Here is a 15,478-nt window from a genome sequence, read left to right as displayed (position 1 = left end):
CCCGTTCCGATTAGCAAAGCTGCCATGACAGAGCGTACAGGGAGAGACAGTCTCACGGATATGAGAGACCAAGGCAGAAAAGGGCTTTGTATGTGATAGCTAATGCCTTAAATTGAGCCTGGTAACTGATGGGCAGCCAGTGAAGGTTAAAAGATGCAGAATCATGGGCACACTTACCCACCACTGTCCATGTTCCATTGCAGCATAGAGTGCTGTGCATGTTCGTGCAAGATGGCAGTGAAGTTCAGTATGCTAGTGGGAACTAAATGTGAATATTCCCTAGAACCCTGTGCATTGTGCAGGGATTCCGTGGCAGATAGGCAAGTTGAAATGGAAAGCTTCTACAAATCGACAGTTGGGAAAACACTGTCCAAAGCACTTTCTTCTAATGTTAAATTTAGCGGAGGTGTCTGATAACTGGCTTCTTTGTTTCTGACTGTAGTTGCACAGAAACTCTGCCACCTCTTAGGGATGAATGTAATGGAATTTACTCGAGCAATACTCACTCCACGCATTAAAGTTGGCAGGGACTATGTCCAGAAAGCACAAACCAAAGAACAAGTAAGTGTTCACTTCAAGCCAACCAACTTTTTACTCTTGTTTTCCTTTGCCTTGGGAGGTGGTTGGTCAACTTGTGTAGTGGCCCTTAAATCGCTGCTGGGCTTGGTAGTCCTGGGTTTTTCCACTATCCAGATGCAAAATCCATTCACACCACAGTATTACCTGTAACTGTAAGATGATTCTTAGACTAATCTAAGAGAGTAGTGGTTAAGAGCGGTGATTTGGAGCAGTGGACTCTGTTCTGGAGAACCAGGTTTGATTCCCCACTCCTCCACATGAGCGGCGGAGGCTAATTTGGTGAACTGTATTTGTTTCCCCACTCTTACACACGAAGCTAGCTGGGTCACCTTGGGCTAGTCACACTCTCTCAGCCCCACCTACCTCATAGGGTGTCTGCTGTGGGGAGGGGAAAGGAAGGTGATCGTAAGCCAGTTTGATTCTTCCTTAAGTGGTAGAGAAAGTCGGCATATAAAAACCAACTCTTCTTCTTCTAATCAGATGTTACAGTAAGTGTGATCATATATCAATAGGGGTGGGGAGAAGAGCATCAGCAAGGCCAAACCACCCATCCCACAGTCTTAGTTATCATGAGAAAATCTAATTTTCCTCTAATTTATACCATCCTTCTAAAGGGAAACAAAAGCAGCACCCCTCCCCCATGAAAAGGCAAGGAAGGAGGGTGGCAATGTGGAAGCACAATAAAACCAGGGCAAAAAGAGCCAAATGTTGTTTTCTAAGGGGAGGGAGGAAAAAGAGGAAATAAAACCCCAGGGGACCTACCTTTCATTACAATTAAAAGCCTTTTTTAAAAAAAAGGGAAGGTGAGAATCAAAACTGGGCAGTAGTTAGAAGAGGATGCAAATGGAGGGGTGAAGAAATTAGAAAATAGTCAGAAGCTTTCTGATGGCGTGGGCATGATGAGGATCTAGAAGACAAATAAACACACAGTAAGAGAAAACCTGGAGCCGATGGGAACAGAAGAAGGGTAAAAATAGTGGGAAATGGAAGCTTTAGGAAACGATCCTCTATAAAACGGAGCAGAAAGATTGTGGGATTGTGGGGAGGAAAGATGTATTGAAACCAATATCATTGCATGAAAACAAGGTAGATATTTCTGGTGGCTGTTGTCATATACTGCCGTCCTCAATCTCTTAAGGAAAAGAGTTCATGATGGGTAGCCGTGTTAGTCTGTCACTACCAGTAGAAAAGAGCAAGAGTCCAGTAGCAACTTAAAGACTAACAAAATTTCTGGCAGGGTATGAGCTTTTGTGAGCCACAGCTTGCTTCTTCAGATAAAAGCTCATACCCTGCCAGAAATTTTATTAGTCTTTAAGGTGCTACTGGACTCTACTGTTACAGAAAAGAGATGAGGGAAAACTGCTAAAATTTCACCACTGCCCCTGGCAAGCGTCCCTTCCATTCCCCGCATCAGCCCCACCCTTTCATATGGATATCCTCCTTTTGCCTCTCATCGTGGGCCAGCAATAAGCAGCCAGCAGCTGAGGCAAAATTAATAAAAGGAGAAATTTCAGATTTATTTAATCTCAGCTTTTCTGTGAAAGGTAAACTGGGTAAAGGACTTTAAGAATGACTGCAAAGGGAACCCTGAGTTCCTTTCTCAGCAGGAGAAAGGGTCCTGAGATAGAACCTTATCACATTGTAGTTACCAGTTTTGGGGGGACAAGAGAGCCCCTTGCTGTGCCTCACCCTCCACCTCATGTTCGACTGCAGAGAATCGGCCTTAGGGTTTAGTGCATTCTCCCGCTTTATCAGGTGCCAGGCTTGCCACCCGATGCTCATGGAAGGACATTAAAGCTGATTTCCCAAAGTACAACATAAGATCAGGGGCCTTGGTTTGCTGACAGAGAAGGGTGGGGGGTGGGGAATGGAAAGGAACCTGGAGACTGGAAGGGACTTGGGGGTGGTGATGTAATTTCCCCTCCCCTGTGAACCCCACTCTTGTTTAAGTGTATTTGCCAGCTTTCATTTTTCCCTAGATGATTCTCTAGTAACGTCCCTAAATTTTTGGTTTAATTTTTTTCAGGCAGACTTTGCAGTGGAGGCCTTGGCAAAAGCCACGTATGAACGCCTTTTTCGCTGGCTTGTTCACCGTATCAACAAAGCCCTGGATAGGACTAAGCGACAGGGGGCTTCCTTCATCGGCATCCTGGATATTGCTGGATTTGAAATCTTTGAGGTACTTAAAGATCATATCTAACTTGTTTCATCCTTTGTGTATAGCAATGTTTATCAGGTTCATCATGCATAATAGCGCTTACGTTTTTTGAGAAATATATAATCTTTCAAGGCTGTGAAAACTCAAATATTGAAAGTTTGGTGTTCTAGGTTCTCAACCATGGATGGCTGCATTCCCTACTGGCACTCCTTTTGCCTTTTTAAAGAATGTTGGCAAACGCTGCAAGAGAGCTTTTTTGTTCGTCTGTTTGTTTGTTTGCTAAGCATACCTGGATGTACACTGGTTGAGTACCTGTATGATTTGCAATTGTAACAAAAGTGGAAGCTTCAAAACTAAAGTATTGTTTCTCGATACTTCCTGTAGTTAAACTCCTTCGAACAACTTTGTATCAACTACACCAATGAGAAGCTGCAGCAGTTATTCAACCACACCATGTTTATCTTGGAGCAGGAGGAATATCAGAGGGAGGGCATAGAATGGAACTTCATTGACTTTGGACTGGACCTGCAACCTTGTATTGATTTGATTGAAAGACCAGTAAGTTCTTACCCTTGTGCTTTTAGCAGATGGTCACAGCTAATATGTTATAAATAATTCCATAAACTTTGGTGATTAAGTTTAAGGTTAAGTTGCATAGCTATCACTTTATTCTGAGAAAGCCTTTTCCTTTGTGACAGATGCAGCAGGCCTGCCCTTCTGATTTGCAGTTTTTTAGAGTGAACCGGTTATTAACAAACAGAGCGTGCCGAAATGTTCCCAGGGCAAAACTATTCTCATGTTGAAACCTAATCCGTGGGTAACTATGGGTGTTCTGCTGTTCCATTTCTTATGTTAGATCTTAACATAAAGCACTTAAGATCTTAACATAAGGCAATTACGTCTTGATGCGTTGATGTTATTGCAAATGGTTTTATATTGCAGTAGTTTGCCATAACTAGAGATGCTACTTGAAAATAATATCAGTGGTTCTAATCATTTTTATTTGCTGTATTGTTTACTGTTAAGATATGACTTATACTTGCTCTTTTACCCTACCTCAGTAGTGGTTCCTCAGATACACTGATATGAAGAAGGGAAAATTGGCACTGTATTACACTAAAATAGGTACTGATAGCAACTTCTACATTTTTTGTAATTCTTTTTTTCTGCTTAGGCAAACCCCCCTGGCGTACTGGCTTTGCTGGATGAAGAATGTTGGTTCCCTAAAGCAACTGACAAGACTTTTGTGGAAAAATTGGTCCAAGAACAAGGTACCCATTCCAAATTCCAAAAGCCTCGGCAGCTGAAAGACAAGGCAGACTTCTGTATTATTCATTATGCAGGAAGGGTAAGAATCCAATATAATTCCTTTAACCTTTTGCAGAGTTGTCAATAGGGGTGACTGTGCACTTCTAATATAACTGTCAGCTAATGAATGAAAACATTTTATCTGTAGCTTTGATTGTTAGAAGGAAGGTTGCTGATGCAGTCACACTTTCCCCTCTTTTAACCTTAATAATTGGAACTGTTTTAGCCGGTGGTAGATATTGTCTTCTTGTGGGCAACATGCTTGAACTGAGCAACCTGTATGTAGACCCATTTCCATGTGGTTTTGAAATGGAAGCTGCCTTAGTTGATCTCGCTGAAAGTTTTTCTCTGGGAGAGAGATGAGGACTACAGCCCTGCTATTTCTTCTGTATCTTTCAATAGCCTTCAACACCACTAACCACAGTCTCTTTCTGGATCAGTTGGCCTAGATAGGTATCAGAGGCACTGTTCTAGTGGTTGCATTCCTGTTTGGGCAACCAGTACTAGAAGGCGGTACTGAGGAACAAATGCTTAACTCAGGGCCATTTTCGTTATGGGGTACCATCTTGTTTCCATGCTGTAACATGTGAGAGAAGTCATTCAGAGGTTTGGAGTTAAATGTCATCCGTGTGCTGATGACATGTCATTCTGCTTCTTCTTCTAAATGTTACTAGATCAGTGTCTACACTGGCACTGGATTCCTGTGGTGAGTAACATATTTAACCAACTTGATTGGTGTGCCCGTTGTGGCTCTTAATTGAGGTATCACTTGGCCACAGTTAATCTGTGCTTTGATTGCAGTAATCTAATTAGATGCAATGTGCGGAGCTGCCTTTGAACATTGCCCCTTATTACTTGCCATCCCTTACACAGAATGTATCTTGTTGGCCTTTTAAGATCTAAACTGGTTGCAATTTAACTTCTGTACACAATGTGCTGTGTTGGTTATTACCAATAAACCCCTAAAGGCTCTGGGGCCAGAGTATTTAAAGGACTGTCTTTTCGCATATGAGTCTACCCCATCACCTAAGGTCAACCAGAGAGCTGCATAAATGGCCTTAGATCTTACCGCTTGTTTTACTATTGGATTAATACAAGTCATTGTATATTGATATTTGGGGGGGTTAGTTTTTATGTGTTTAGTATTCATTGTTGAAAGCTTCATTGACAACAATATGCAAAATGCAGATCATAACTATTTTAAATAAGCTGGCAAAGCATGTAGCCTATTCAAATTCAGCTTCCATGCTTTGTGGGCCAGATGACGGTATTCAGATCCACGTAGGTTGAGTAGTTGTCTCCTTGTTAGTGAAGCACTTCCAAAGATGCCCAGGACACTGGCACAAAAACATTCTTCAACATTTCAAATTGTCTGTAGAGAGAATTGCATTTGTTTATCAATGGTATTGTATGGCTTTGAACCCTGATTTTTTTCTAAAATCAAGTAAGAAATATCTAGCACATCTTCCATGTTCTTCATTCCAGGTAGATTACAAGGCAGATGAGTGGCTGATGAAGAATATGGACCCTCTGAATGACAATGTGGCCACCCTCCTGCACCAGTCTTCTGACAAGTTTGTTGCTGAGCTTTGGAAGGATGGTAAGAGTCTGCTCTGAATCTGCATGGCAAGCGGGAGTCCCCTGTGGATAAGTTATTCAGCCGTTCTAAGGTTGTACCTGGGAAGCTTAACATCCGGGTTGCTTGATCCCTCGGTTATTTCCTGCCGGAATTTGCAGTGGGATGGTCCTGAACTGCTGCAGCAGTATGAATTGACTCACTTTGTGACATAGAGCAGCTGCACTTTGTGTCCATTCACCAGATGTCTTAGTTACACGTATGTATTGAATAGGACGTACTGCTTTGTCGCAGTTGTTTAGGTGTGTTCCTGAAAGCCTCTAATTGAAGGTAAACCAGTTTCAGCCTTGTATGATGTTCAGAGTTGTTGGAAGTTGCTGTTTCACTAATCAGCAATGGAAGCAGTGCAATTGGATTTCCTTGGTACAACAGCGAGCAATTATCTAGACATTTCTATAACTTTAAACTAGTCTTCCTTGAAGCTCGAAATATAATACTACATACATTTAAAATATTTTCTTTCCGTTGCTGATATCTGTGCATTAGCTATGACAGAATGTCTACCAATAACGAGAAGCCATTAACCACAGAAACATTAATATTTAAATATTTAAGCTAGCTTGCATTGGATGGCTTGCTCACGAGGTAGTGTTGTAATTTAGGGTCCTTTTAACTTACTTTAACACTGATTTGTGAACCAAAGTAACATAAGTGGATTTATGGAGCCAAATTCCAGAATATACAACGGCTGCAAAATGGTTCATAACAATCATCATCAACCTGAAAATGTCATGTTGTGTTGAAGGACAGGGCACATACATCTGTACCCACTCCCTGTGTGTAATGCTTGGATTTTGGGAATCACCTTCCACTTATTTGCCCTTATGATGGTGAGTGAGTAATGGTGCTAAGGGGGCAGGAGAGGAGGGGAAATCGTTGCAGTATCTCCCCTTTCCTCTCTCCTTTTCTTCCCTCCCCCCCCAACCCCATGTCTTGAATGGATGACATTCACAGAATGCACCAGGCACTGCAAATTCTATCCCTTCCAGCCATGGGAGGGGTGAGGGGAGAGAAGAGAAAAGGAGGACAGGAAAAATAATGGAGAGATGGTGCAACAATCCCCCCCCCCCCCAGTGCCTGTTACTGCTGACACTTATTCCCCATCAGGCGGGGCAGATGAGTGGAGGAGTAAATTCTTCTGGGTTCATATTTACTATCTAAGCCTTTCTTTTTAAGATGGGCATTCAGAACTGCTGAAACTCGTATTCTCACCCACAGAAGTACAAATTTTGTCAGCATCTCTAATGTCCACACTGTTATGTGTGGTGTTGTAAGTGAAGGGTGTGGATATTGGTTCACTGCCCCATTAGGCATGCATGCATGCAGTGTTTCTACATTGAAGATACTGTGAATCAGTCTTTCAGAATATAATGTAAGCACTTTATGTATAAAAAAAATTATTTAGTAATCAGTACAAAATCTGTATTTTATGCCATGTTTCCTTGTAATCTTCTAGTTAGCCTCTGTGCCCTGGGATGAATAAACTGCCTGGGATCCACAGTGGCCTATCTGCTTCTGTAAATACAAGGTTAAAGCTTGCCTGCAATTCTAAGTGGTATTCTTCTTACTAACGGGACTGTCTTGTGTATCTGCTTCTTTGTTCTTGCCGTTTCTGTGCTGTAGAGATTGACAATATTCAGAGAGCCTCTTTCTATGACAATGTTACTGGTCTTCCTGATGCACCAGGTGAATGAAAAAGCTGGGCCTCCTGAAAGCAGGATTTGAACCTATAGGGAAACCATTCTTGCTTGTAGACCAGCATGAACATTTCATTTCATCCTAACCTTAGCCTCCGCAAGCCAAGTGTTCTTAGTGCATACCTATTCAGTTGCTGTCGCATACATATCTCATCTTATGCGCCTCACTTTTAGAAGCTTTGCAAGTGAGTAGCTGCATTTTGGGTGGAGGGGAGGCTGGCTTACCCAATGTATTCTGGCTTTGGATATTTGAAGTTGGAATCCTCAGAGCTCTGTTATGAGTTGCACATATTTATGTTGTCTGTATACAATTCAAAAAGGGATACAGACAAAGTTAATGGCTATTACAGAGTTTTGTTTTGTTTTTGCATCTTTAGAATTGATGTCAAACAGCATGCTGAATGTTTTTATTCAGAAACTGCTCAGTACTGGTATCGTTGCTGTTAAATGCCTACTTGTTGAAAGACGACTTGTGAGAACAGTGCTGTAGTTCTTGGGTCTGACAGATAAATTATGCCAGGCTTATACACTCATGTCACCCATATTTGATTTAGAGTACTTCTGAACTTGAATTATTCTGTTAATATTTTGAATTCTTCAAGTTTCTCTCACGCAGAGAAATCTTAGTTATCTAAGGCTGACTGGTTGGTTTAACAGTTAATCCTTTATTTCATTTTTCCACTGTCTAAATTTTGGCATTGTACAAGTTTTTCAAAACTTTTACAGTTTGGTATTTTTCATGGTTGGGCGCTGACGTTTTGCAGAACATTTACATATGAAAGTTAAACTTGTTGGCATAGATCCAAAATAAAGCAGTGTCCCCTTGTTGCTTTCTCTGAAGTTGCTGGTCTGCTCCTCTTATATGTGATGCTGATCCAGTAGTATAAACCCTTTGATAAGGGGCAGTTAAAACATCACAGATTAGTGAGCAATCTTCTGAGTTCTGCAGATCTGTTCATCAGACTAAGCAAAGGTGAGAGTGGAGAATGTTATTGGGCATGGTGGGAAAAGCCTGTCTGTAGATTGCAGCAGTTTTCAGATAGAGCACAGGAAGTTAAACCATGCTGAGTGCTAAAATCAAAGTCTACTGAGATAAACTAATGTCTATGCTCCCTTTGAACAAGAAAGCGTAAAAGCCAATGGCTACTTCTGTCTCACTTTTTCAGTCTCAGCCCCACCCTCTAAAACCTTTAGCTGATCTAGAGTGGGGACCTGGCAACTGTAGGTTGTGTATTTAAAGCTTGGTTTATCTTTTGCTATTGATGCTTCTATATAATGACTTAATAGTTCAACCCTTGCTTCAATTTGTAAACTCGAGCTTTAAAATTATAAAAGTACAAGAAGGCTGCAAATCTGGAATACAAAGTCTGTACTGGAGTTCAGAAAGCATTTTTCTTCTTGGTAGATTGTTTTTGTGGTTTTATAGCATAAATTTAATATAAGTTTTTAGCTTTAGCTGGAGCAAATAAAATACTGTGTCAAATGTGTTTACATCTCTTGCTATTTAAAGATTATAGTCAGTATTTTGCCTCATATTTGTTTATAGTGCCTCAGTTTCAAATCACTTACTTACTGATTAAGACAAAGGCACTTATCTCCAGAATGAAGCACACAAGGCAAACATAAAATGCACAAGTTTAAGATTTTCAAATCTGACGCTGTCTGTCGTTTGGGGGAATCTCTGGTTCAGTGGCTAAGATTGAAGTCTTCAGCCAAGCCGCTTTCTGATGTGTTTGGTTCTTTCGAATACCCAGCCTTGCATCTCTGTTCAGGTTTGCTTGCTCGTTTGCATTCCTGTCCCACTGTGTGGCCAAAATGTGGCCTGCAGGTGTTGTTGGAAGCTTTTCTCATGGTTGAAGATGGCTACAGCTTGTTTTCTTCCCAAGATAATGTAATCGGATGGCAAGATGGGCACTTCCCCCCTCCAATTGGTTCCTGAAAAAGAAGTTGTATTAATAAATATCAGATATCTTCTAGAAGTTTCAGTTACATTTAATATATATGACAAATCACTAACTTGGACTTGGTGCCATACAAGGGTTCCATTGTCTTATTTGTAATATAGAAAATGCATTTCATTTTCATGTTCTGTCAAGTTAAAAAATCTAAGTACTTCATTCTTTGTACTCTTTTAGTTTTGTATGAAAACACTGCAGTTGAAGAGAACTTTAGTGGTGCTGGGTTGTTTCTAGTGCAGACTTTAACACATTTACAGTGCAATCCTATGCATGTTTTCTGAGAAATAAGTTCTACTATATTCAATAGGCATTACTTAGTCCCCTGCAAGCGTTCATAGGATTGCAGCCGTAGTAATTTGAATTTTTGGCTATGTTGTTAAATACTCCCATGCTTTTCCTTTTTTAAATTATTATTGTTGTCATTCCCAATCAACTTTGTTGTTTCCCAATCAACTTTTTTTGTTAATGAAAATGGAATGGCTCTGGTGCACTTAAACAATGAAATGCTGACCTCTGTGCTTCCTGGTCCATAATTGTCAAAGCTACGGTGTTCTGCCTGGTGTGTTGCTTTAATCCTGCTGCTTCCATACATGCCAACTGCTTTGCCCACAGATGGCACCTTCCACCATTTGTCTCAACGCATTTGTTGCACCTCTCTCGAACAGCCTCTGTTCTTGCAGAATGCTAATTTTGTGTTCTTGTCATCTATAGTGGATCGTATTGTGGGTCTAGATCAAGTCACTGGGATGACGGAGACTGCCTTTGGCTCAGCTTACAAGACCAAGAAGGGCATGTTCCGCACGGTGGGCCAGCTATACAAAGAGTCCCTCACTAAGCTGATGGCCACACTTAGAAATACTAACCCAAATTTTGTTCGTTGCATCATTCCAAACCATGAGAAGAGGGTAAGTGTTATTATAAGAACTGCGTTGTCTGATATGTACTATAGAACAGGGCTTCCTAAACTTTTTCCACTCGCGACCCCAGGTATATAGTTATATAAAATAGGTATACAAATCAAACATTTACTGATAATTAATCATAAAGAAACCTTTTACTGTTGCCAAATTGTTCACGACCCCCACATTCAGTTACGTGATCCCATATGGGGTCACGACCCACAGTTTAAGAAGCTTTGGTATAGAAGATGCATTAAATGTTCGTTCAGTCAGCAAAAAGTAACTGATACTCATGTATTTGGTGGTATAACAGAACTTTGGCTTCATGCTGTACTCCAGTATTAATAGTAACTTGATCCTTGTGAGCAGTTAACTTTTTTTTTTTTTTAGAATCAAGTAAGGGTAAAAGCAAAAGGCTGATAAAACTAACTGCCAGAATTATCTTTAACAGAGATTTTCGTCTCTTTTTAGGCTGGGAAGCTGGATCCACACTTAGTCCTAGATCAGCTTCGCTGCAATGGTGTCCTGGAAGGAATAAGGATTTGTCGGCAAGGATTTCCAAACAGAATAGTGTTCCAAGAATTTAGACAGAGGTACTGGATCTGGGCGTATTTACAAATATATGTTGAGAAAACTGCCTTTTCATTTGATTTATGCCCACTTTTCCCTTTCATCATGTTAGTTTTCTTAGGGCAGAAACCTCAAACTTCATTTGTTTAAAAATATGTTAAATGAAAACTAGGGTCTTTGTTGATGGCTTAACTGTTGGCCTTCTGATTGACTTGTAGATATGAGATCCTGACTCCTAATGCAATACCTAAAGGTTTTATGGATGGGAAGCAGGCGTGTGAGCGAATGGTAGGCCCTTCAGTAACTTCTGAATGTTCCTAAAAACTGCTTTCTTCATATTCTGTATGTAAACCAAATGGATTTGACACTCTCACAGATCAGAGCTTTGGAGCTGGACCCCAACTTGTACAGAATTGGACAGAGCAAGATTTTTTTCCGAGCTGGTGTCCTGGCACATCTAGAGGAAGAAAGGGACTTAAAGATCACAGACATCATCATCTTCTTCCAGGCAGTATGCCGGGGATACCTTGCCAGAAAGTAAGTAAATACGATAATATTAACAGATGTTTCCCTGGAATCCTTAAAAGCAGGATTCATTGGAAACCTGTTAAAGATTTAGCTTAATTGAAAGTACTGTATTTGCAGTAAGATGCATATGGTCCCTCAGATTTAATGATTACTTAATTAATATGAAGAAGAAGCTGTGGCTCACGAAAGCTCATATCCTGCCAGAAACTTTGTTAGTCTTTAAGATGCTACTGGACTCTCTTGCTCTTTTCTACTAGTTAATTTGAAGTATTTATGATCTTTGTAATCTTTTCCTAACTGTTTCTTAAACTTGGTACTGCAGCTTAAGAACATAAGAAAAGCCCTGCTGGATCAGACCAAGGCCCATCAAGTCCAGCAGTCTGTTCACACAGTGGCCAACCAGGTGCCTCTAGGAAGCCCCCAACAAGACAACTGCAGCAGCACCATCCTGCCTGTGTTCCACAGCACCTAAGATAATAGACATGCTCCTCTGATCCTGGAGAGAGCTTGCTGGAATCCACCTTTTATTTCTGTAATAAAAGCAAAAAAAAAAAATTAATGCTCCCTGTTACTTAAATATGATATTTTTATAAATCTTGTATTCTGCTTGTTAAGATCCAAATATTTTCAGTTATTTGACACAGAAATCCCCTTGGCTATTTGTCTTCAGGGCTTTTACGAAGAAGCAGCAGCAGCTGAGTGCGCTGAAAGTCCTGCAGAGAAATTGCGCTGCCTATCTGAAATTAAGGCACTGGCAGTGGTGGAGGGTGTTCACAAAGGTAGGTAGCTTCCCCCCACCCCAATGTGGTGTCCTGAACAGCAAGGAAAGTGGTTTGCCCTGTTGTCCTCATTTTCCTGTGCCGTGCTTTGCAGGTGAAGCCTCTGCTTCAAGTTACTCGCCAGGAAGAAGAACTTCAGGCTAAGGATGAGGAGCTGGTGAAGGTGAAGGAGAAGCAGATAAAGGTGGAAGCAGAGCTCGAAGAGATGGAAAGGAAACATCAGCAGGTTTGTGTACAGGCTCTGACTGCGCAGACAGCTTACTGACCTGGGTATTTATTTTATTAAATTTTTATTCTGCCTTTTTCCCAATAGATCACGATGGGTAGCCGTGTTAGTCTGTCAATAGCAGTAGAAAAGAGCAAGAGTCCAGTAGCACCTTAAAGACTAACAAAATTTCTGGCAAGGTATGAGCTTTTGTGAGCCACAGCTCACTTCTTCAGATATCTGAAGAAGGTGACCTGTGGCTCACAAAAGCTCATATCCTGTCAGAAATTCTGTTTGTCTTTAAGGTGCTACTGGACTCTTGGTCTTTCTCCCAATAGGTTTAAGGTGGTGCAAGGGTGGTGATTTGTTGACGTTTAGCTCTGGCTTAAAAATAAAATCGAACACTTCTGACTGTAGCGTTGATGTGCCATTCTCTTATGTCTAAATAATTTTAGACACCTGACTGTAGAAAGATATGGGATTATACTTTGCTAAGGGCGAATAAGTGCCCATTCCTAAAGGGGGGAGGGCAAAACTCCTCTGGAGCCGGTGTGACCCTGTGCTGGCATCACCTTATCACGGAATAAGGTGGCACCTACGCCGGTGCGGGGGCAGACACACAGTGTCTGGGTGCTGCCGGCGCCTGTCGCCAGCACAGCCATGCCAGCAGCTTTCAAAGCCCTTTCGCCCCGGGAAGGCCCCCTTGAGCAACGGCAGGCCTGTGCCACTTTTTGGGGTGGCGCAGCCTTGCAATTTTCAATGGGGCTTTCCCCCCTCTTTTTCTGATTTTAGTTGAGAAAAGTGCCTTTTCTTTCTCCGCAGCGGCTGCCACCCCCACCTGCCACGGATCTACCCCCTCCTTCAGGATTGAGCAGTGTGAGAGCAGACAAAAAAGACCTGGGTTTGGGGAAATTGAAACACAGAGCTGTAACAAAAAACTTTCATCCAGCAATCTTGTTCAAAGGCTTTGCGGGTTGTAGCTGTGGAGATTGCTTGTTCATGCTCACTGTTTGTTAGCATCATTTTGAGGCGGAGATGAGCTTTATCAAACTTTCCTGTATCTGAGAAAGACTAATTTCCCAAAGATTAGCACGTCGTCTTGTGAAACTTACTTTAACAATTTGACGGGCATTTATGTCATGTTTGCAGTTGTTGGAAGAAAAGAATATTCTTGCAGAGCAGTTACAAGCAGAGACTGAACTCTTTGCCGAGGCTGAAGAGATGAGAGCCCGGCTAGCTGCCAAGAAGCAAGAGTTAGAAGAAATTTTGCACGATTTGGAATCCAGGGTTGAGGAGGAAGAGGAAAGGAATCAGGGGCTACAGAATGAGAAGAAGAAAATGCAGGCTCACATACAGGTATTTCTCGATGTCCTGAACAGTAGGATAATTGAAAAATATGCCTAAATACTGGAGAGGTGTTCTCTTTTTAGTAAGATTTTGAAAGGGATGAAAACTGTGGGCAAGTGACAATACAGTTGAGGTTCCCCCCCCCCCTCAGGACCTAGAAGAGCAGCTTGATGAGGAGGAAGGTGCTCGACAGAAGTTGCAGCTTGAAAAAGTAACAGCTGAGGCTAAGATAAAGAAGATGGAAGAAGAAATTCTACTCCTAGAGGACCAAAATTCTAAATTTCTTAAGGTGAGAGCCCAAACTGAGCATTCCTCTCTAGTGCTAGTTAACGGGGCAGTGGCACAAAGTATAAACTCTGACTTCGACGGGAGTCATGCTTACCTGACATTTTTTTAGAGGCAGAGAATAATGGCTTGTACTGAATGGGAATGACGTGTCTTGCTGCATCAGCACCTCTTATCTGAAATTCCATAGTGTTCGTGTGTGTGCTGTGATTACTCGCTTATGGGCAGAGAAGCAATTGTACATTTAAGTACATATTTTCTGGTTTTATTAAAGTAAACAACACATCAGTCCATCTAGTATTTTCACAGCTTATGTTGATTAAAATTTAAATAGACACTCATATGAAGGGAAGGCATTATATACTGTATATATATTAGCTTTAGCTCAACAGCTTTTTCTCTGTTTGCCTGTAACCTAGTGAGCTGTCAGCTCCTGCTGACTCTTAGTTTGTGGATTCAGACTTGCCAAACCAATCCCTAGTCAAGTCCCATGATACTGTCATGCAGAGGGGGTATGGCTCAGTGGTAGAGCCTCTGCTTGGCGTGCAGAAGGGCCCAGGTTCAATCCCCGGCATCTCCAGTTAAAGGGACTAGGCAAGTAGGTGATGTGAAAGACCTCTGCTTGAGACCCTGGAGAGCTGTTTTAAGTATTGGCTGTATCTGGACACATTTTAACACATTTTAACTAGCTGCAAATACTTGCTATATGACAGCTAACTCTGGAAACTTGCTCTACAAAATGTGGAAATGATCACTAAGACACTGAAAAACAATAAAAATGTATTATATATACACTTTAAAACTAATTTCTCTTACTCAATTAGGAGAAGAAATTAACGGAGGATAGAATTGCAGAGTGTACATCACAGCTGGCTGAAGAAGAAGAAAAGGCCAAAAACCTAGCTAAACTCAAGAACAAGCAGGAAATGATGATCACAGATCTAGAAGGTTAGACATTTCAAAAATTTGTAGTATGACAAGAATGGTCAGTAAAAGTCTAAAGTACGCTTGTGTTGGCCATCTGTATAAGCATATGTTGGCCATCTGTATATGTACTATTTTCTGGGGGCAAGAACACTCAACTGCTGTAGAGTTAACACAGCTCTTGGTAAAATAAATGTTTGGATGTTTATCTTTTATGATCTGATACTTTATTTAAACTTCCTTTGTTTTCTAAATAGCACATCAGTTTCATTCTGTTTCTCTTTACAAAAGTGTGGCTGGTCAGAAAGGAGACTCATATTAAAGTCTGGATTGATATGTCCTTTATTAATACAAAAATTGTCCAAAGATTACGATCTTGACGTGGTATAGTATTGCTATGCTGGCCCACCGTGAATGAGAAGCTAGGACAATTTATTTTACTGTATTAACTGCTATTGGTAATCTTTCACTATCAACTTTTGTGGAAGACTAGATCTTCATACATGATAGGGTTACAAAAATCCTTGTGCCCAGCATCTTTGGCACTTAAGTGGATTGGGTACGGGGACCTGGCACCAGAATTTCTGTTGAAAGCAGAAAGTGTG

General features: G+C 41.2%; 1 protein-coding gene across 3 annotated transcripts in view; it reads left to right on the top strand.

The window, feature by feature from the left end:
• MYH10 (myosin heavy chain 10) overlaps positions 1-15,478 on the top strand; it is a 109,531-nt gene that overhangs the window by 58,893 nt on the left and 35,160 nt on the right. For 2 of the 3 annotated variants that reach the window (XM_056866626.1, XM_056866634.1), the window contains 14 exons: positions 443-561; positions 2,606-2,758; positions 3,122-3,295; positions 3,912-4,085; positions 5,531-5,645; positions 10,048-10,241; positions 10,707-10,828; positions 11,024-11,093; positions 11,182-11,342; positions 12,004-12,112; positions 12,207-12,338; positions 13,467-13,673; positions 13,816-13,953; positions 14,774-14,897. In XM_056866626.1, the coding sequence (XP_056722604.1) occupies positions 443-561; positions 2,606-2,758; positions 3,122-3,295; positions 3,912-4,085; positions 5,531-5,645; positions 10,048-10,241; positions 10,707-10,828; positions 11,024-11,093; positions 11,182-11,342; positions 12,004-12,112; positions 12,207-12,338; positions 13,467-13,673; positions 13,816-13,953; positions 14,774-14,897 (1,992 nt within the window). Of the gene's footprint in view, positions 1-442; positions 562-2,605; positions 2,759-3,121; positions 3,296-3,911; positions 4,086-5,530; positions 5,646-7,304; positions 7,368-10,047; positions 10,242-10,706; positions 10,829-11,023; positions 11,094-11,181; positions 11,343-12,003; positions 12,113-12,206; positions 12,339-13,466; positions 13,674-13,815; positions 13,954-14,773; positions 14,898-15,478 lie in introns of all 3 variants that reach the window. The other variant, XM_056866619.1, reaches the window with a different exon arrangement.

Source organism: Euleptes europaea, chromosome 1, assembly GCF_029931775.1.
Source record: "Euleptes europaea isolate rEulEur1 chromosome 1, rEulEur1.hap1, whole genome shotgun sequence".
In the NCBI taxonomy this organism is placed as follows: domain Eukaryota; kingdom Metazoa; phylum Chordata; class Lepidosauria; order Squamata; family Sphaerodactylidae; genus Euleptes; species Euleptes europaea.
The sequence above is the reverse complement of the archived record's forward strand: the minus strand, read 5'-3'. Positions and strand labels throughout refer to the sequence as shown.